The following is a 20,720-nucleotide window of genomic DNA, read 5'->3' as shown; positions in this document are numbered from 1 at the left end:
AAGATTATCTTTAGGGATGGCTCAGGTGATCCTGAAACCTCCCATAATTATGCTGCTATAGGCCCAGACTGCTGGGGCCCCCCCCATGATGCACCTCCCCTCATTCTGCTCTCTTTACTTTCCATGTACATTTAACATTATTGTTGTCATTAACTTGTGTTTCTCTTTCTCAGCAGGTTTTCCTGACTTGGTGTTATGGTCCTTGTTGTCCCCTCTTTCCTGTCCTCTCAAACCTAACAAGTCGAGGCCACCCTTCCTGAGTCTGGTTCTGCCAGAGGTTTCTTCTTCTTCCGTTGCCTCATGCATGCTCAGGATCGCAGAGAAGTTTCAGTGCAATCTGTTGGATTCCTTAGCTAAGCAACTTTTTTTTTCTCCCTGTGTATGTGTGGGTTCTCTCTGGGTACTCCTGTCCAAAAACATGCATGTTAGGTTAATTGGTGACTGAGTTTAAGCATGCATGGTTGTGTGTCTCGTTGGTCTCTGTGTGGCCCTGTGATGAACTAGCACCCTGTCCAGGGTGTACCCCGCCTCTCGCCCAATGACAGCAGGGATAGGCTCCAGCCCCCCTGCGACTTAAAGTAGATTAAGCGGGTATAGAAAAACGGATGGATGGATGGAATCGATTTGATAAAGATTGTATTACTTTCTTAATCCATTATGGGATTGTAATTTGCTTGAATTTGATTTGGCACTATTTAAAAAAACAAGTTGAAATTAATTGAAAATCTACACCTATTAACACGGGTGAATACAGACAAACAAATATACGATAAGGAACTGAAAGATAACATAATCCATAAAGTTGCACAGTTGCAGGTAATAAGCATTTTTATTAAACAAACACGTCCAGCTGTAATTTTTGTTTGTTGTGCTGCTCACTTTCATATTCTGGATCTGATTCTACCTGGAACATGTCTGGCTGGATTTGAGGTGTTTGTCAAAGTTTCTTCTTTGTTTATGAGTTGTACCTTCCTGACTGGTGTAATGCGTTCAGGAATCACCAACATCCTCTCCCCCACCCCCTCGACAAGTCTCCAGAAATCCGACCAATAAGAGGATACTTCCCCCAAAACCCTTCTCCAGGCTTACTTCAGCAGAAAGCTCTCCCTTATTCTAAAATCATTACAAACTATTTTCAGTTATGATGAGTGCAAACTAATCTAGAGGTACCCAGGATTAAGAATGAAATTACTTGAAATAATCATGCCCTGTCCACTTTAAGACTGAGCTTTTGCAAGTCAGCAAGACCAGACCAAGTTCCAGAAAGCCTCTGGGTCCTCTGGTGACACCCATGTCTCAGTGATTATGAAAACATCCAGCTTATTTGTAACAGTTACATCTTCAATCACATATGAATTGTTAGTGAGAGACCTGACATCTAAATGACATTTAGACATTTTAAGATATTATTTACATTTCCCAGTATATTTTAGGACACAAGGCTCTGTCGCTGGTTATAGTTTGAATGTGGAAGTTTCTTGGTGGGATGGATGACACATCAAAAGAGAGAGCTACCTGGAAAATCAGTGACTGGAGCTGTCTTTTGTTCTGGAGAGGAAAATGCAGATGTATACAGTCAGGCAGAATGGAAAACATGCTGCGCGTTCTCCTCTAGCATCCAGCTACATACCATGTTCGGATGCAGTCCTTCAGTACTGAAGAAAAAAGATTTGATTCCAGAAAAAAATGTGAAATTGAATTGACTATGAAACTGATTGAAATTAAATTAAATGGAAATTATGATATTGCAGAATTTAGAAAAAAAGAATATTATTAGTTGTAACCTGTTGTTGTGTGTGGTTATTGCTGCTGGTAAGCATGACCTCCTGTAATGTTTCTTTGATATCGCGGAGCTGAAGAAGTCTCTAAATAAACACACCTGTTGTTTCATCCCAGTGTCATAATGAGGGTGGGCCATATTGTCCACTATGTTCATCGACTTGTGCAGCATTCTTCTCTCCATAATCTGTTTCTGGAGCTCCAGAGTAATGGCCTGCTAAGAGCCAGCCTCCTTCATCAGTTTGTTCAGTTTCTTTGTGTCACTAGCTTTGATGCTGCTGCCCCAACAGATGGGGCATTCTCCAACACTCTCCATCACAGATTTATGTTAAGATGAGGTGATTGTTTCCACACTGTGCCACAAAGTGATCGACTAATTCCCTGTACTCAGCTTCTGGTCCATCACTGATACGCCGAACAACTGCAGAGTCATCTGAATATTTCTGGAGATGACAGAACTCTGAATTATACTGGAAGTCTGAGGTGACCCAGCAAACTTAAAGGTGTTGTTTGCAAACGGAGGTCAACAGTCTCTGTTCGAGAATGAGATAGGATGTCTTCTACAGCACTATGACTCCAGCTATGGTTGAAGGAGGTGTCCTTATGGGAAAAGTTCTCTGTTCACACAGAAGTTAATGTAGTCTGTCACACACTCACCTCCATGTGGCTCACAGTGTCCATTCCAGCATCTCCACAGACCCTCTTCAGTTCCTGAGATTACTTTTGCAGTCAGTATGTTTCTAGGTTGCCACTGAACAATGGGTGTATAGTTTTAGGTGAGGAGAACCAGACTGGTCTAATTTTCCAAATGAAGAACAGGCAGAAGAACTGTATGAATCTTCAAGTCAAAGTCAAGTCAAAGTTTATTTATAATGCACTTTTAAAACAACAATAGCAGCTGACCAAAGTGCTAACAGGAAGGCCTAACAGGAAAGCCTTGAGGAACATGAACAACACAGACAATAAGACTTGAAGACACCCATAAAACACAAAAAAAACAAAAAAACCCACAATTATGGATATGCTTTAGTTACAATAAAGTACAGAAGGCAACAAGAATGTCAAAACATAAGAAGGATAAAAGAGAAGGGGTTAAAAATAAATAGATAAGACTCAGATGAGATTAAAAGACTAGGATCATAAAGAAATAAAAGCCTGGGCATAAAGATGGGTTTTAAGATCTGTTTTAAAAACAGCTAAGGTGGGAGCCAGGCGGATATGAAGAGGGAGCTCATTCCACAGTTTTGGGCCAACAACTGCAAAGGCCCGGTCCCCTCTACTTTTTAATCTGGAGCGGGGCACCACTAAACGCAGTTTGTCTGCTGACCTGACGGCCCTGGAGTGGCTCTGGATTTTTAAAAGATCAGCTAGGTAAGGGGGTGCCAAACCATGTAGGGCTTTAAAAACAAATAAAAGAATCTTAAAATTTATCCTGTATCGTATGGGGAGCCAGTGGAGGGCAGCAAGAACAGGAGTGATATGCTCACGCCTTCGTGTCTTGGTGAGAAGACGGGCTGCTGCGTTTTGGACAAGTTGTAGCCGCGTGAGAGAGGTGGAACTTATGCCGGCATATAGGGCGTTGCAGTAGTCTAAGCGGGAGGTGACAAAGGTATGGATGACATTTTCAAAGTTTTTAAAAGATAAAAAAGTCTTAAATGCATCCTTACCGACATATTGTCTTTGAAGCAAGATTCATAAAATTGTCTGTCTTTTTGGATAAGTTCTGTTGCCTCCTTTTTTATTTTTATTTCTTGATCTCACATTTAAACTGCTCTAAAAAGTTGTGTACACATGGTCTTAAGAATGCCTGAGATGTCACATTCTCACCACCCATTCTTCCCTTATAGATACCAGTGTGTGGGAAGAGGCGTATTGTACATAGTACATAGCACGTGTTTTTGTGTGTAGACAGTGTTTGTGCATCGAGCCAGTTAAATCCTTTAAAGGTGAGTTATTAGGGAAAAATAACTTTTCTGTTTTGGGAGCATATACAGTATTAGTGTTCAGACTGTGTCTATAATGGCTGCCTCGCGTATCCTGCATATGTTTGCTGTGTTGGTTGTGCATTTCCTCAAAAATGAACATTGCGGGTACGCAAGCTGCACTATATAGTTGGCCGGTAGAGAGTGTATAAGCTTACTTTTGATTTTTCGATGTTGTGTATAGTCAATTTCTTGCACCTTGCTTGGTTTAGGGGCCTCACACTTCTGTCTTGATCTCAAGATCAAGAACATGTTAACCTCTTCTATTAACTCACCGTTTGTCAGAGTGCTTCTGCTTACATCCCGTAAAACTGGCAGCAGCATCCGGTCTGAGTGATCAATTCAATTCAATTCATTTTTATTTATATAGCGCCAAATACAACAAATGTCATCTCAAGGCACTTAGATAGTAAGTCCAATTCAAGCCAATTGGAATTCAATTAATTAATAAAAATCATAATTCATAAAATAATCCAATTCGTTCATATAGAGCCAATCAGGTTCCCCCCCCTTGTAGAATCCTCTGGTAACAAGCATAGTACACGGGCAAGTGTTTAAGCGGTTATGCTGAGAATGGAGATGGTTGCTTACGTGAATGAGAGAAACGACAAGTATATTTCCATCTTTAGGGTTTCTCAAGTCATCAGTAAGCGTAAAACTCCCCAATTTAAACATTTTTTTTTTTAGTTCCCCTGTGTTTGAAAGTTCCTCATTTAAGGAGCCATTCTGATTTTCATTTAAAAATGACGTCCCTCATCAAGTTCACTCCACCTCCACCACCATCCACCCTGCTGGACGGATGAAGCCAGCTTCTGGTGGAAATGTTCTGCTGTCAGCTGCTCTGAGGAGCATGCATCTTCCATCAGCAGCAGCCTCAGAGGATATCATATCTGAGGCTAACATTAGCTAAAGACTGTGGATATGCAGCAGCCACTTTTCATCCCACTGTTTTAACAACTTGGTCCAGTTCAACGCTGGACTGAAGAAACTGAGCCATAAAAACGGAACAGGTCTGAAGGGGTGAGTAGCTGCAGAGCTCAACAAAAAGGCAGCTTTTGGGCGAGGTTGAGCACTTGCACTAAGTTTCCAAGCCTCAAAACACTGTTAACTATGAAAATGGGGCTGAGACAAGACCCACTGTGCTTAAACAGGAAATTTTACCAAAGCCTTTCTCATGCATCTCAATAAGATGAAATAAAATGGAAAAAATTGACATTAAAGTGCACAATATGTTTTTCTTAAAAAAAAGAAAGAAAGAAATTGATTTGATATTCTTGGTTTGTGTGTCATTTTCTATTCATGTCTAAATAATTGATCTTTATATGTTTCAGTGTTTACATTCTTTTCTCATTTTTCTTCTTTCTCAGTTTTTGTCTGTTTTATTTTTCCAAAATTCTTGTGATTGCTTTCTTTCATCTTTTTAAATCATCAGTCTTTTTTTTTAGTCATTTGTATTTAATTGTTATTTTTAATGATTATGATGCAAATTTTTGTCAATGTTAAATAATTCAACCATAAACTTTTTAATTGATCAAAATTTTGTTTCAACCATACACTTATAATTGAGTGTTTCAGCAACCTGATATTTTGCTTTCAGGTGCATATCCAGTGGCCTGTGAGACCCGGGGAACAGACTTGAAAGAGAATTATGTTTTAGTTTTATGTCCACCAGACTGCATGCAATTAAGAGTGTCTGTATTTGGGACTGGAGTCTATGCTGCCATCTCCTCGGTCTGTGGAGCTGCTCTGCACAGGTAGGATTTTCCTTTCCAACCTGTTGTTGGTGAAGAATACTGGTACAAAAGTCTGCAATGCTTTTGGATGACGCATGTAAACATATATGGTGAATTCCAGTGCAGCTTGTCAGACTGGACTAGGGGTGAGTTTTGGATGTAGAATTTTTTTTGGGGGGGGCTTTTTATGCCTTTATTAGAGCAGCGAGGACTGTAGCCTCTGTACATGGGTCGCCTGCTGTAACTTACAATAACAACAAGTAGAAGAAGTTTCTGTGATTTCCACTTTGGGAAAAACTGAGAAGATTCAAAAGAGCTCAAACTAATCTTGGGTCCGGGACTGATTAGTAACCCTGATCTGAAAATAGCTGCCACTCCTCCTCCTCTGCCTGTGGTTCGAGGAACGTGAACATTTAAACAGTCAGAGGGAGTTGATTCATTACATAATGCTAACTTGATCCTCCTGCTGCAGCCAGGTTTCTGTAAGACAAAATATATCAGTGTGATGAAATATATCACTAATCATCAAGTTCATTTCTTTCATTTCAAAAGCATCACAACTGCACACACAGCTGTAAGTTGTGTTCCCAAATTAGAATTTTGTGAAAAAGATGAGACATAATTGATGTCTATGGTTATCAGGTATCTGTGCTGTTTTTTTTTCCACTTTGATGTTATCACGTTTGAGCATAAACTTTGATGCTTTTTGTCCTACAGGGGGCTCCTGGGCCCATCTGGGGGCCATGTAAGAGTTGATAAGCAGAAAGGACAGCACAACTATGTGAGCTCGTATGCCAATGGCGTCCACTCACAGGCCCTGTCTCGCTGGAGCACCTCATTCAGCCTCTCCAGTAGGTGGTCCTTTTAGGGACTGAATGTTGATTAGTTGAATTAGATGCACAAAGTGGGATGACGTTGAGTGGTGGTTTTACGTCATTTTTGGACATTTAAGGGATACAAACAATTTACCCTTTTGAGTATTTTTAACAAAATATTTGATCTGATGTAAGACACCCATTTTTTCCTGTGTTCTATAACACATTTTTTAGCAATTTTTCCAATTTTTAAAATCTTGTTCATAAAAATGTTCAAAGTTCTTATCATTGTCTTGGTTTTGCCATGAAAATGATTTAAAAGGAGTAAACTTGTGTTTACAGAAACTCCATTATAGCATGACATACTCTGCAGCTAAGTTAGTGGAAAACATATCAAATCTCATTTTACTAATTAAACATGCAGAGGTTTTCTAAGCAAAGCGACAACGAGTTTGTCTTTCAGCTTTCCTTTCCAAAGCTAAAAGACAAAGTCGTGATGTAATCAGTGGTTTAGATGCTAACTTAGCATTTCACAAAAACAGTTTATGCTTTTAGACCCGAACCAGCATGTGTGTCTTCACGAATCAACATATTTGTGAATTTATAAATATTTATTGTGTTTTCTTTTTGCGCATCCAGAAAATGTTAATACACCACTGGAGCTGACCAGTGAGACCAATTCTACAGCCCTGCCTACAGCTGCACAACCAGGTAATGGAAACATCCAGGCAGCAGATGCCTGGATGTGAACAGTGAACAGGAACTATAACAGAGAGACTGTCACCAGTACAAACTACTTTGTATATTCATTTTGTGCTTACTCAATTGTATTTTTTAGTGATATAAATTCTTCATCAGCAAAATTTCCCAGTGCAATTTCCAGTACCTGATTTTATTGCTCCACTTCTGGTCTGAAATCAGCAGCGACCTCGGTCCATTCATTGTATTCGTGCCCAAATGGACAGAAGATGTGTCTTTGTGTTGGTAGATCCTGTGGACTACAGATAGTGGGTGTTTACCTGTTTTACAGAAGGTTGTGAAAGGGTCTCTATTTACCACAGCTGCATATCTCTTTTAGAAACAACCATCTGTTGTATATTTGATGACATGTGGTTACTATTCATTCGTATTCATTCACTTTTAGAAACTCTAGTAACCATAAGTGACCCTGCAGTCTGGAGTTATGTGATTTTTACATGATGTAGCTTTGTCATTAAGAGCTTTATATGTGAGGAGAAGAATTTCAAATTCTTCTGGATTTCATAGGAAGCCAATGAAGACGAGCTAAAATTTGAGAGTCATGATTTTTCCTGCTAATTCCAATCAGAGCTCTTGTGTCAGTATTTTGGGACTGCTGGAGGCTTTTCAGAGAGCTATCTGTAGAGAGGAAAAATGACTTAAATACTTTCATTTTTAATAGATACGATGTGTTGTGTGTAATTGTAATTGAAATCTGAAATTATTCTACACATCAAAATGTAATTATTTTCACACCATATTCAAATCTTTTTTTGTTTGTACGTGTGCGTTAAAGTCAGATAACTAAGAAAATATTAAGTCAGAAAAAAACACAAGGGCAAACTCGTGTGTGTTCTGTTGTAGCAAAGAAAGTGTCAAAGAAGCCATCTGTGAAGAAAGCTGTGACAGGAGGAAATCAAGGTAAGGCCTTCCAAACGGTTGGTGAAGTATCCTGCACTTTCACCAGCTTTTGAAATTCAGGAAACTAATTTCTTCTCCTTGATAACTGTACGTCCTGATTCATGTACTTTCCAACACAGATTGATTGTCCTAGTGCCCCAGATGTTTATCCTGAACATCTAGCTCTAAGCACATTCACATGACACTGGAAAAACATCAAAGAATTAGGATTTCATCATTTGTCCAATCTAAATAGTGCGAAATGAAGCTTCTTGAAATCAGACTCCCAGATAGCTACATTGTCATTGAAAATCAGCTCATTAAAGATTGTTATTTAATGTCAACTTGTGGTTGCTTAATGCACTTCCAGACTCTTCTCTAACAACATCATGATGATGTAACCACAGTCATCTGACAAAATCTCTTTTAAAGTAACTTAAAGAAACCGTCTGTGCAGGGAATTTGGCTACAAGTGCGACGGTCTCCTACAGAGACAGTCAGAAGCAGCAGAAGCTCTTCAGCATTTTCTCACACAGTCCACAGAGTTGCAGAATAATTCAGTCAATAATCCACTCCTGTGACTGTATACCACCATTAAAATACCGTATTTAGATTCTGAAAATTTGAACAATGAAAAATATTGGAGGGAAAATTAACTGAAGTTGAATTCATATCACATATATAATATCATTATGAATATTTGGTATTTGAAAATCAAAGGCTTTTAAATAAAATAAAAAAAATGGTGACACATAACTACCTTCATAATGAAGCACTGCAGAATCCAAGTCTAAAAATTCATGACTGAACTTTGAAGTATTTGCACTCAGTGAAATTATCTCATCCCCACTTTGATTTTTATTCCACCTCAATTCAATTCAATTCATTTTTATTTATATAGCGCCAAATACAACAAATGTCTCAGGTCCAAAGATATCGACTTCAGTTTTGTCTGAACTTAGAAGCAGACAGTTCTGAGTCATCCAGGTCTTTATGTCTTTAAGACATGCTTGTAGTCTGACCAACCTATTGGGTTCATCTGGTTTTATAGATAAGTACAGCTGAGTATCATCAGCATAGCAATGGAAATTTATGCCATGCTGTCTAATAATGTTACCTAATGGAAGCATGTATAAAGTGAAAAGAATCGGTCCAAGCACAGAACCCTGAGGAACTCCATGACTTACTCTGGTGTGTGAGGAAGATTCTTCATTTACAAGAACAAACTGAAATCTATCAGATAAATATGACTTAAACCAGCCTAATGCAGTTCCTTTAATCCCAATAACATGTTCAAGTCTGTGTAATAAGATACTGTGATCGACCGTATCAAATGCAGCACTGAGATCCAACAGGACAAGCACAGACACAAGTCCGCTATCAGAGGCTAAGAGGAGATCATTGGTAACTTTCAGCAGTGCGGTTTCTGTGCTATGATGCACTCTGAATCCTGACTGAAACTCTTCAAACAGATTATTTCTGTGTAAGTGATCACAAAGCTGAGCTGCAACTATTTTTTCAAGAACTTTAGACATAAAAGGGAGATTGGATATAGGTCTATAATGAGCCAACACTTCTGAATCAAGAGTAGGTTTTTTAAGTAAAGGTTTAATTACAGCAACCTTAAAAGTCTGAGGTACATATCCTGTCAACAAAGACAGATTGATCAAATCCAATATGGAAGTGTCAATTAAGACAGGGTTATGAGGGAACACTGTTAACTGTTCACTCTCAATGCCATAAGTCAGCACAAGATCAAGGGTGTGATTAAGGCAGTGAGTCGGTCTGTGAACACTCTGAGAAAATCCAATAGAGTCTAATATAGAATTAAAGTTCATATTCAGGCTGTCATTTTCAACATCTACATGAATATTAAAGTCACCCACTACAATGACTTTATCTGTACTCAGCACTAACTGGGCAAATAAATTTGTCCATATCAGGTTCTAAAGATACTTCTAAAGCTGCTGTACTTGATGATACATCACTGATAATAGTGGGAAGGACTCCACCAATCTTCTCTCTGATAGAAACAATTTTATTGATAAAGAAGCTCATGAAATCATCACTGCTGAGAGTTAAAGGAATAACTGGCTCAGCAGAGCCAGAGTCAGACTGGCTACAGTGCTGAAAAGAAACCTGGGGTTGTTCTTATTCCTCATGTTGAGTTGGTCTATTTGTGGACAAGAAGTATCCATAATATGTCAAAGTGTATTGATAATCTTTTTTTCACTCAAAAAGTGCAAATTAGCAGCATTAAGTATGCATCAAGTGATACACATTTCATATTGAAATGAATAAAAAGAATCATTAATCATATTTCTGTGATATAAACATGAAGGGAGGTTTGTTAAATCATAGTATTAATCCTTAAAAACAAATGTATGTGTTCACAACAAGCCAGAAGGTGTAAACTATGAATATATTCTAGTTATTACTTTTAAGGATGTGTCTGTCTTTGTTTGGCAGACTGTCAGATTGACATCGCCATGGTGATCGACAGCAGTGGAAACATTGGGAAGCGAAGGTTCAACCTTCAGAAGAACTTTGTAGCCAAACTAACAGCAGTATTGAGAGTGGGACCCACAGGACCTCATCTGGGCCTGATTCAGGCCAGGTCAGTCATACCACATGCATGACATTAACTCTGGCTTCATGCTAACAGGGACTTGGCTTTTTGGAACATACCTAAAAAAAAACTCATAGCGGTGAACACTATATACAAATCGTTTCACACAGCACCACATTTGGACTGTTGTTTCTGCTATGTCTGAAGTGACTATTGCTTTCTTAGTCGCTGTATCTCGATTGAGAAATGTTTGTGTTGCTCAGCATGGTTGTGCAACTAACATAATGCTGCTACAGGCTCAGAATGCTATGCATGAATAACACCACCGAATATCATTAAAACTTTGGGTTCTTTCTGTTTCTGGCTCCACCAGCCTGCTCAGTGTCTGTTTTTTGTCTTTGTCTCTCTCTCTCTCACCCACTGCCTTCCTGAATAGTTCAGATAGATTGCCCCCTTCTCTGAGGCCCGTTTTGCAGGTTTCCTCGACTGTTGCTATGTGCTTGCTCAATGGGAATTGTTAGCTTTTTCTCTCAGTGAAGTGCCTTGAAATGTATAGAACTGAAATAAATCTAACTTAATTGAATATGGCTTCATAAATGTGTGTGTAGTGACTCTCCTCGGACAGAATTTCTACTGACCAACTACACTCAGCCTAAAGAGATGCTACTTGCTATCAAGGAGTTGACCTACCTGGGAGGAGATACCAACACCGGTAATATATACCTGCCAGGTCCATAGTTTTTACTTAACATGGACACACAAGGCCACACACACACACGCAAACAAATACATTTTATTCTGTATTATTCATTCATTGAAAAGACAGTTACATAAAATATTGTCTACTTACAGATCAAGAAAATATATTGGCAAATTGAATACAACACACACAGGTTTGCACTGTAATCCGAGTTTCTTAACATTCAGAACACAAAGTTAAACTTGTTCACTTTAAAACCAAAAGTAAGTTTTAAGTAAGAATATGAGCTCTTATTTAGTCTATTCTTCGCCGTCTCTTTGAAGTAGCGGGGAACAGATCAAATGTTCTCGTGTTACAGGTCAGTCATATGTTAAACATATAAGAGGACACACACAAATTGGGAATACTTTAAGTGTCGAGTACACAGACCTCACCCAGCAGGACAAGATCATCAATAACATCACACATCAAAACATTCAGCTGTGTCAGTATGACTTTTCATGGCATTAAAATATCAGATAAGATAAAAGAAACATCTTATAAAGCATATCTTACGTAAAGATAAGATATATATTTTAAAAAGATGCTATTTTATTTTATGGATGATAATTCTAAATTGATTTCACCTCAGCAGATTATAATCATTCAAAGCCAATACTGTTTTATCAAAAACGGAACAAACAGAATTTTCTATTACAAAAAGTGATAAATGTGAGGGCAGAGCTGTTGTTAAACCTGCTAAAAGGACTGCTGTGTCTCAAATGCACTGTTAAACCTGATCAAATAAAGCAGGCTATCAACCAAAAACATTTTTTATTGCAGTTTGATTTCAAGTATCCTGATAATTCGTAATAAAACTGATAAATCCAAACACGCGCATACATATGCGGTGATAGATTATAGATCTAATGTGGAGAATATGGAAGTGTTAAGGTCCCACTTTAGCAGTTATTAATCCCATAAAAACCTATCTGTGTCTGCCTAAACCGAATGGCAAAGTTTTCTTTCCATTAAGAATAATTCTGATGGCCTGAGGGGCTCTTAACCTGCCCCCACACCATCTCTCCATCCGACAGTAGATTGTCTACGCTCAGCTTTAATTACCACATATAAAATTTGCTTAATTCAGCTGTTTGAACCAGAGAGCGAGTGAGAAAAAGAGGAAGATAAATTGTACAAGGTCATATGCAAATGTAAATATCAGAATGAGAGCTTGATAGGAAGTGAATGTTTTCACTTTGTAGAATTTTCTAAAATGATGTAAATGCGGCTCTCTCCAGCTCACCTAGCATCCAGCTTTCACGGCTCTCCCGGCCCACAGCCCTTGTTGCGCACTCTTGGCCAAGACCCTCACTTGACCTTGCTTTTATGGTGTTGTCCACCTAATTTGTGCTCATTTCCCCACCTAGGTTGCACTAGCTTATTTCATTGCTTTTTGGCAGCACTTGACAAAAGTCCCTTGTGGCAAGTTATCAGGATTGCTTCTTCCATTGTTTTATGTGGTACATACAGCTGTCTGCCCCCACTTCTCTGAGACTATTGATAATACTCTGCAGTGCTATAGCACTGATGACTGATTTTACTCATAACTCTTGCAACCTTTTAATTAAGTTTCATCATGACTAAAAGTGGACATTAACATGGTTAAATATTCAGGTTTGTGGAAGACAAAATAAATCAATGTGGATGACATGAGGATCACCAATCAAGTGATTTCCCCTAAAGGGGAAAGATCTATGATTTACTAATTGATATCAGTTTGAGAAATAAATGAATCAACTTTGTTTTAGATCATCTAAAAATAAAGGGGATATTTAATATTGAATTTAGGTGAATAAGATATAATTAGCTAACACTGGATTATTAATAAAGTGAAATGGAGGGGTTCAGTATATAGCCTAAGGTTAGATCAATCAGACGCAGTATTTAAATAGGAGGGGAAAAAAATAGAATAATAATAATTCTTCTTGGGATGGGGTCTAAAACACATGTTTACAGTTTAGATTTGTGGGCTTGAGGTTTTGGTGTGGTTATTTTTTCCCCATTTTTTTTCCTTTCTAAAGAAGTTAATGAACATTGAGGAGTTAAAAATATACATGGCTCAGCAAAGCTATGAATATTTGTCAGCCTAGTTACAGTGCTGAAAAGATGTATTCTTGTTCTCTTATATTAAAGATGAATGATAAGCAGCTCTAGCTTTGCAATGGGCTTTCTTATAAGTATTAACACTGTCACGGCTAGGTGTCGAGCCACCTCTCAAAGACGGACCCAAGAGCAGACACAGGACTCAGGGAGAATCAGAGTTAGAACAGTTTATCTACAAGGGGTGGGTGTTGAAAGCCGAAGGGAGGATCCGGGTAGACGTGGAACTTGGAGAGGAGGGAGATGGTTAGTGAGGTTCCGAATGAGGAATTTGTCCAGACAATGGGTATGTTTGTCCTTACTTGATCCAGGAGGGAATCCACAGTGGAGGGGAAGGTGCTGGCTGTGGTGCAGGGGTTCTGAGTCGGCAGCGGGGCGAGCAGGCAGGTATGCGGAACAGGCTGGCGGGAGGAGGGTAACCATAGATAAATCCAAGGCTTGGAGAATGGACGAAGGAAACGGCCCTGAAGGAAACAAAAAGGAAAGGTCAGAGATAGGAGTTTAACTTCCAGTACAACACAGGAGTCGGCCTGATTACCTGAGTGGTGAGACAATCTGCCGAAGACTAGTTGCTCCTGCAGCTCCTAAAAGAGTGTCCCGATGAGGGCAGATGAGGAACAGATGTGGAAGCAGGAGCAATCCAGACTCCGCCCCAGGCTCCCAGGAAACCTGCCCAGCCCCACCTTAGACTCAGAAACCAAAGTAAAACAACACAGCCAAGCATGATCGTGACACTATCTTTGCAAACTAGGTGATATTCTTCTAAATGAGTGAAATGGCACTTCCACTCCACACAACTTTTTCAAATCGGCTTTATATTTATGCAGCTATGAATCAAACCAATGAGCCAGCCTCCTCTGAGTAATTACCCTCTTTTTGAGAGGGGCAACATTATCAAATGTTGTACGCATTGATGCTGTATCTGTCAGATAATCAGCTTGAGTAGGAGTACAGTTTCTGCCCTTTGTTGTATTAGCATATGGTAATAGAAAACTAACAAGACTCGCTCTATAGACAGTCTTTTGCTTTTTTTGTAGACACCATCATTTCTTTTACATTCTTGGACATAGAGGGTGAGACTAAAGGTATTCAGATTGGTTCCGATCTGTAACTTTACCACTAGATACGCTAATTCCCATCCAATGCTTCCTTAAAATGCATGTGCATGCACAGCATGTTGCAGCAATCTCTCATCAGTTGGTGAAATATCTGTGGGGCGTAAGATGTTAATGCCAGAAACAGAAGGGAGTTTCCTACCCTAACCCAAACCCAAATTTACAGGATGGGATTAGATCCCCCCAAAACAGGCAAACAATAGAAAGACAGACATACAGTGGCTTCTCTATTTCTGAATAAGACGTAAAACTGATGACAAAAGAACAAAATTAAAATGAATGTTGAATTATTGCCAAGATATTAAAATGTATTGTCTTGTTTACCTCTTCAGGTAAAGCTATCATGCACACAGCGGAGACCTTTTTTACCCAGGGCAATGGGGTGAGGCGGGGTCATCCTCAGGTGATTATGGTTTTGATTGACGGCTGGCCATCTGATGATGTGGAGCAGGCAGCCATGTTGGCCAGAGAGTCTGGCATCAATGTCTTCCTGGTGTCTGTGTCCAAACCGGCAGCTGAGGAGCTTTTCATGGTGCGAGACAAGGACTTCATGAAGAAGGTTTGAACTTTATTTAGAAATGCAAAAAGATTTATTTATGATGAAGTTTTTGCTTCATTTAAATAGGCACAGATTGATATTACATGGGTTTTTGGTTATGTTTTAGTAGTAAGCAGTTCATTCGTTTATTTGTCACTGACTAGGAAGTTTGTCTATGTCTTTAGTTGTCATTGAATGCAGCAGGAGTGTTTGTAGAAGTTAGGCTCAGACTACGGTCAGTCATGAACAAAAAAGAAAGAAAAGAATAAATATTTAAAGTTTTTTTCATTGAGGCTACTTTCTAAACCATAAATGAACATGTCAGTGTCTCCAAACAACACCACTGGAAGTTGCTGCTTATGTAGATTTCACGTGAAAGACCTCATGCAAGGACATTTTTGCTGTTTTTTTCACACCTTTGTTTATTACGGTCTCACTGTCAGTGGACTTAAAAATGTCCTTTTGAGTGCACGTTAATGTGAAGTTCTCCTGAGCCAGTAAGCTTCTACCTCTTCCTCACAAATCTCAGTGCTGAGAAGCTGATCTCCTCTGACAGTTCATTATTGAACTATTGATTTAACCACTTTAATGCATCATAAATAAATAGATAAAACACTGAAGCTGCACTGCAGCGCATTATAACACAGCATCCCATAGTTTCACATGTCCGGCTGCATCACCCTCAACAAATGGCTTTGATCATTACGTAAAGGGCACACCTCACTTTTTCATTACATAAACACACATTCACTAACTGGAACAAGGAAGCTGTAAAACTGACAGCAGAAACATGTGCAGACAATCTGACCCTAAATGAACTGATGATACTGTCTGCAACACAGCTGGAAGTTCATGCTCTTTCTCCCCACTGTGTGCAGCATGTGTTAAGCCTGTAAAGTAGTCTATTCATGTCAGAAAAGTTAACATAACCAGCTTAGAATACTTTGGGCCTCATGCAAGAACGTATTTTTATTCTAAATTTCTCTCACTTTTTTCGTAGGAAGGTCTCGTATGAACACGCCACGAACACGACCTGCGTAAATTATGAATCCCAACCGTGCGTATTTAAGTGCACGTGCACGAGGATAGTAGATTTGCATACTCCACACCCAAAATGATACCATATAAGGCTGTGCTTCCTCTCTGCTGTGCCAGGAAGTGCTGAGTCATGAGAATGGCATCAAGACGCAAAAAGAACAACTTTAGGGGCTCTGAGACTGAAGTTCTGCTTTCAGAGATCCAGAAAGGAAAATCTGTCATTTTTAGCAGTGTCAGCAGTGGAATTACGGGACCTGCTAAAGCCAAGAAATGGGAAGTTATTAAAGTGCTGTTAATTCCGTGTCACCTGTAGTTCTTAATGTCACTGAAATAAAGAAGAAATGGTTAGTGGAAGACCCTCGTTCATGGCAATATTGTGCAAATCTGGCATGCCTTCTCTGGGCTATAGAGCAGTTTGCCCCCCCCCCCCGCTGTATGGAGACACCCACCTGGCCTTCAGCTCAATGTGCTCCACAACAGCACTTTAATTTCTCAAATGATATTATGTATATGTGACATTATTGTGGTCATTAACTCGTGTTTCCCTGTTCCAACAGGTATCCTTTGAATGGTGTTACAGTGCCCCCCCCCCCCCCCCTTTCTGTCTTCTCAAACCCCAGCTGGTGGAGGCGGATGGCCACCCTTCCTGGTTCTGGTTCTGCCAGAGGTTTCTTCCTGTTCAAAGGGAGTCGTTCCTCTCCACAGTCGCCTCAGGCACGCTCAGGACGGAAGATTGGACTGAAGACAAGTTTCAGTGCAATCTGTTGGTTTCCTTAGCTAGGAAATTTTTTTTGAATTGGCTCTATATGAACGAATTGGATTATTTTGAATTTAATTAATTGGATTTGATTGGATTATGATTACAATGAATTGAACTCTAATTGACTTGAATTGGACTGTATTATTGAAGTGCCTTGAGAGGATATTTGTTGTAATTTGGCGCTATACAAATAAAACTGAATTGAATTGAAAAACCTAACTAGCAAGTGATTACTGTGCTGATATAGGGTCACAGCAGCTGTATGTGAGGCAATAAAAACACGACATGTGAAAGTCTGACCCAAAAGTAGTTTTCAGGATGATGACAGAATTTCTTCCTCTGACTGCAGATGGTGTGTAAAGATAATGGTTTCTTCAGTTATTCGATCCCCAGCTGGTTCAGCACCACCAAACATGTCAGACCTCTCACACAGAGACTCTGCTCACTGGACGGTCTGCTCTGCAGTAAGACACCTCCACATCTGTCGAATACTGAAAACAATGTACAGACGAGAGCAACAACCCAGGAATGATGAAGAATTGGAAAAAATTAGACTTTTTTTTAAATGAAAATATACACAGCAAAATATCCAAATGACATTTTCACATCCTCTTTGTTCATTTTGTCTCTGTGGACAGGAATTAGTTACTGTACAGCAGTTAGCATTCTAACAACTAAATCAGGTTATCCAGAAACATGCAAGTTTGTTGTACGTTAAAGTCATTTAATATGTTTTTTAGGTAAAACCTGCTACAACTCTGTGAACATCGGCTTCCTCATTGATGGTTCATCTAGCGTCGGTGAGGGAAACTTCCAGCTTGTCCTGGACTTCCTGGCAGGAATTGCCCAGAGCTTTGACATCTCAGATGTGGGAGCTCACATTGGTCAGCTTCACAACATTCCTGTACTTCTCTGCGCTCTATTGGCTGACGGACTGACTGATTGACTGTGTTTGTGATGCAGGTGCGGTGCAGTTCACCTACGATCAGAGGCTGGAGTTCGGCCTGTTGGACCACTCCAGCAAAGAGGAAACCATCCATGCTCTGAGGAGGATCTCCTACATGAGTGGAGGAACCTCCACTGGAACAGCCATCAGCTACGCCACCCAGAACCTATTCAGGTAACATAGGTCCTGTTCCAACACACTACTTTGCCTGTATTTGCAAGTGGTATTTATTTGGCTCCACAGGATCTAAAATAGAAGACAAACACAAACACTACAATAAAGAAAACCCAGCTGAGGAAGCTCAGACTCCCACAAGTTCTCCTTCGACATTCTGCACTGCTGCCGTTGAGTCTGTTCCTCCATCTTCTATTGTTGTGTTTTTTTACATTTGCTAACACAGAGGAAAACAATAGACTCCAGAGGACAGTTAGGAGAGCGGAAAACCTTCCTCCTGGGAAAAAAATAATGATGAATAACTTCCCACAAGCTTTCTCCATTTATGGACGTGCGTATATATACACTATGCTTATTCATAAAAGCTTGTCTGAATGAATATTCTTTTAGCTTCAGAATGATTATGTTTCTGTTGTATAAGAGCACTCTGTGTTCAAATTAAAACGGTAAAATGAAGTCGAGGAGGGCTCGGCACATCAGCCTTGATTGAAGATTCATTTGAATTTTTTTTATCCAGCAGGCAACCAAGACAGAGTCACAATTTTCTCATTGTGGTGACAGACGGCCAATCATATGACGACGTTAGGAGCCCAGCGCTAACTGCACAGAGACAAGGTGTGTGTAAAATCAATCAGCCAAAAGCTTCTCTTATCAGCCGGTTTGTAGCCTATAGCACTCAGGATATCGACCTTCCAATGCTTCAATATCTTAAAAAAAATTGAAACTCTCTGCACTATGGGATGGTTTTACAGGCATCTATTTTATAATGAAGATGTATCATTTAAATTCTTATTGGGCCACAGGGGATTTTTTAAAATACCATTCCATGAGCAGCCAAATTAACAAACAGGTGGTGCCATATCAACTCTATTTCATACATGCATGGTAAAACATGGATAATGTCAGCTGCTTCTCCTGTCCACCAATCATCAGGAATTACCATCTTCTCGGTTGGCGTGGCCTGGGCACCCAATGATGACCTTAAAGCAATGTCATCCGAGCCAAAGGACAGCCATACCTTCTTTACCAGAGAGTTCACCGGCCTCACAAAGTTGGTCCCCTTGCTGGTCCGAGGCATCTGCCGAGACTTCACCGGGAACAACTGAGGAGCCTGTTCCTCTCCATAAGCGAGGATCATTAATATCACACATTAGCTGGAATTTAACCCGGGAACATCGAGAGCAAATCCACTTCATTCATTTGATATCACTTCCTCACATCACACTCAGAGCACTATAGTGGGAATAAAGTTTTTTACACAGTGTAACAACATTAAACTTTAAAGTCAATGAGTAAACGAGGGAAAAAAGCCAAAGTTCATCAGTAAATCATTAATGTAATACAAAAACATTGTTATACGTATAAAATATTGTACTTCTCTAGTTAAATTACTCTCAAAGAGTTTGTAAAGATGCAGAATTGTTATCGACAGTGAATGCTACAGTGTGTGGATGTGGTAAATACAATGATGGGCGACCTGAGACTAGTAGTTCCACACAAGTGTATATTCATATATTACTGGCTGTCCAGACTTTTTACTGCATGCCACTCTCCTGCACTCCCTTCTTCATTTCCTGTTTCTGTGTTCAGCTTTCTGAAAGAAATAAAGAAATCCAAATGATTCAGTCTGAGACGAGTGACTGCTGGGGTCAGTTCCATATATGTTGTTTTTCAAAAGTCAGTATGTGAAACCCTCTTTTACTCTTTCCTGTGTGTGTGTGTGTGTGTGTGTGTGTGTGTGTGTGTGCGCGCGCCTCTTTCAAAAAGACCATTACTGGTCCTACATTGCCCTCTTGTGGTCACTTTAAGTCACAAGCTGTGTCAGGCATGCAAACTGGTAAGGGGTGAAAAAGGTGACAAGGGTACACGGACACACGGCACGCGCGGAAAAGCGGAAACATGAGACGCATTAAGTTGTAAATTATACAAAATATATATTATAAAATATACAATATGTCCCATTTGCATTAAGTAGAGAACAGCTGTGCAGCATAAAAGATGAATTTATAGGTACAGTAGGCCTATCAATTGCATTTACTGTACTATTATGTGTTTGATATATAACATCACAGGTCTTCAAAAACATTTAACTGTAGTATCATACATTTAATTACATTAAATTTAACGAAAAAGTTAGTCCCATGGTCCTTAAAGGGATACTACAAGTATGTAGGATTAAAAGTTTAATTAATTACTGCCCCAAGACAGCCTATGCTTAGTAATAGCCTGAACGATAACTCTCCCGACCACTTTCGCGGTCCGCTGTCATTAAACCATTAAAGTGAACGTTTGGCATGCCGAGCCAAACGAGCTCCACGGGAAAAACTTATATCAGCAATTCACTTGACGTACCGCCAGAGACAAATTTGTATCGACAGCTGGCACTCTAACATGAAAAACATTCTCGCGGCAAGCTTAGTTAAACGGCATTTTTTCATGACAGTGTGAGTTTTGAGACATGCATGCCACGAGCACTACGTAATCCTACATTGTGCCCCTTTTAACTTCGATTGATGGTGCATCATACTGGATGAACACGAGTGCACCTGTAGGCTGTCATCATCAACGGGGGTGTGGGCGAACAGCGAGGGGATGGGGGTCGCACTCTCAAATACGACCTGTGGCAGAGCTCTCCGGACTCTGCATTGATAAACTCACGACGAATGAAACGACCTCCTCAAATGGGCAAAATGTTCCCTTTCCGTGATTATCGGAGGGTATTATGAAGGGGCATACCTCGTTAAAAAGCCAAGTCCGGCGACAATTAAGGTCTCCATTGACATTGGCTAAA

General features: G+C 39.7%; 1 protein-coding gene across 2 annotated transcripts in view; it reads left to right on the top strand.

Moving 5' to 3' along the window:
- Positions 1 to 19,521, top strand: part of coch (coagulation factor C homolog, cochlin (Limulus polyphemus)) — a 53,933-nt gene extending 34,412 nt beyond the window's left edge. Inside the window, exons 4-15 of one of the 2 annotated variants that reach the window (XM_075448322.1) lie at positions 5,359 to 5,515; positions 6,212 to 6,345; positions 6,949 to 7,020; positions 7,912 to 7,968; positions 10,417 to 10,564; positions 11,125 to 11,228; positions 14,806 to 15,032; positions 17,159 to 17,273; positions 17,550 to 17,693; positions 17,773 to 17,929; positions 18,450 to 18,544; positions 18,863 to 19,521. In XM_075448322.1, the coding sequence (XP_075304437.1) occupies positions 5,359 to 5,515; positions 6,212 to 6,345; positions 6,949 to 7,020; positions 7,912 to 7,968; positions 10,417 to 10,564; positions 11,125 to 11,228; positions 14,806 to 15,032; positions 17,159 to 17,273; positions 17,550 to 17,693; positions 17,773 to 17,929; positions 18,450 to 18,544; positions 18,863 to 19,035 (1,583 nt within the window). In that variant the 3' untranslated portion in view covers positions 19,036 to 19,521. Of the gene's footprint in view, positions 1 to 5,358; positions 5,516 to 6,211; positions 6,346 to 6,948; positions 7,021 to 7,911; positions 7,969 to 10,416; positions 10,565 to 11,124; positions 11,229 to 14,805; positions 15,033 to 17,158; positions 17,274 to 17,549; positions 17,694 to 17,772; positions 17,930 to 18,446; positions 18,545 to 18,862 lie in introns of both variants that reach the window. The other variant, XM_075448321.1, reaches the window with a different exon arrangement.
- Positions 19,522 to 20,720: the final 1,199 nt, after the last annotated feature.

This window comes from Odontesthes bonariensis, chromosome 17, assembly GCF_027942865.1.
Source record: "Odontesthes bonariensis isolate fOdoBon6 chromosome 17, fOdoBon6.hap1, whole genome shotgun sequence".
NCBI lineage: Eukaryota > Metazoa > Chordata > Actinopteri > Atheriniformes > Atherinopsidae > Odontesthes > Odontesthes bonariensis.
The sequence above is the reverse complement of the archived record's forward strand: the minus strand, read 5'-3'. Positions and strand labels throughout refer to the sequence as shown.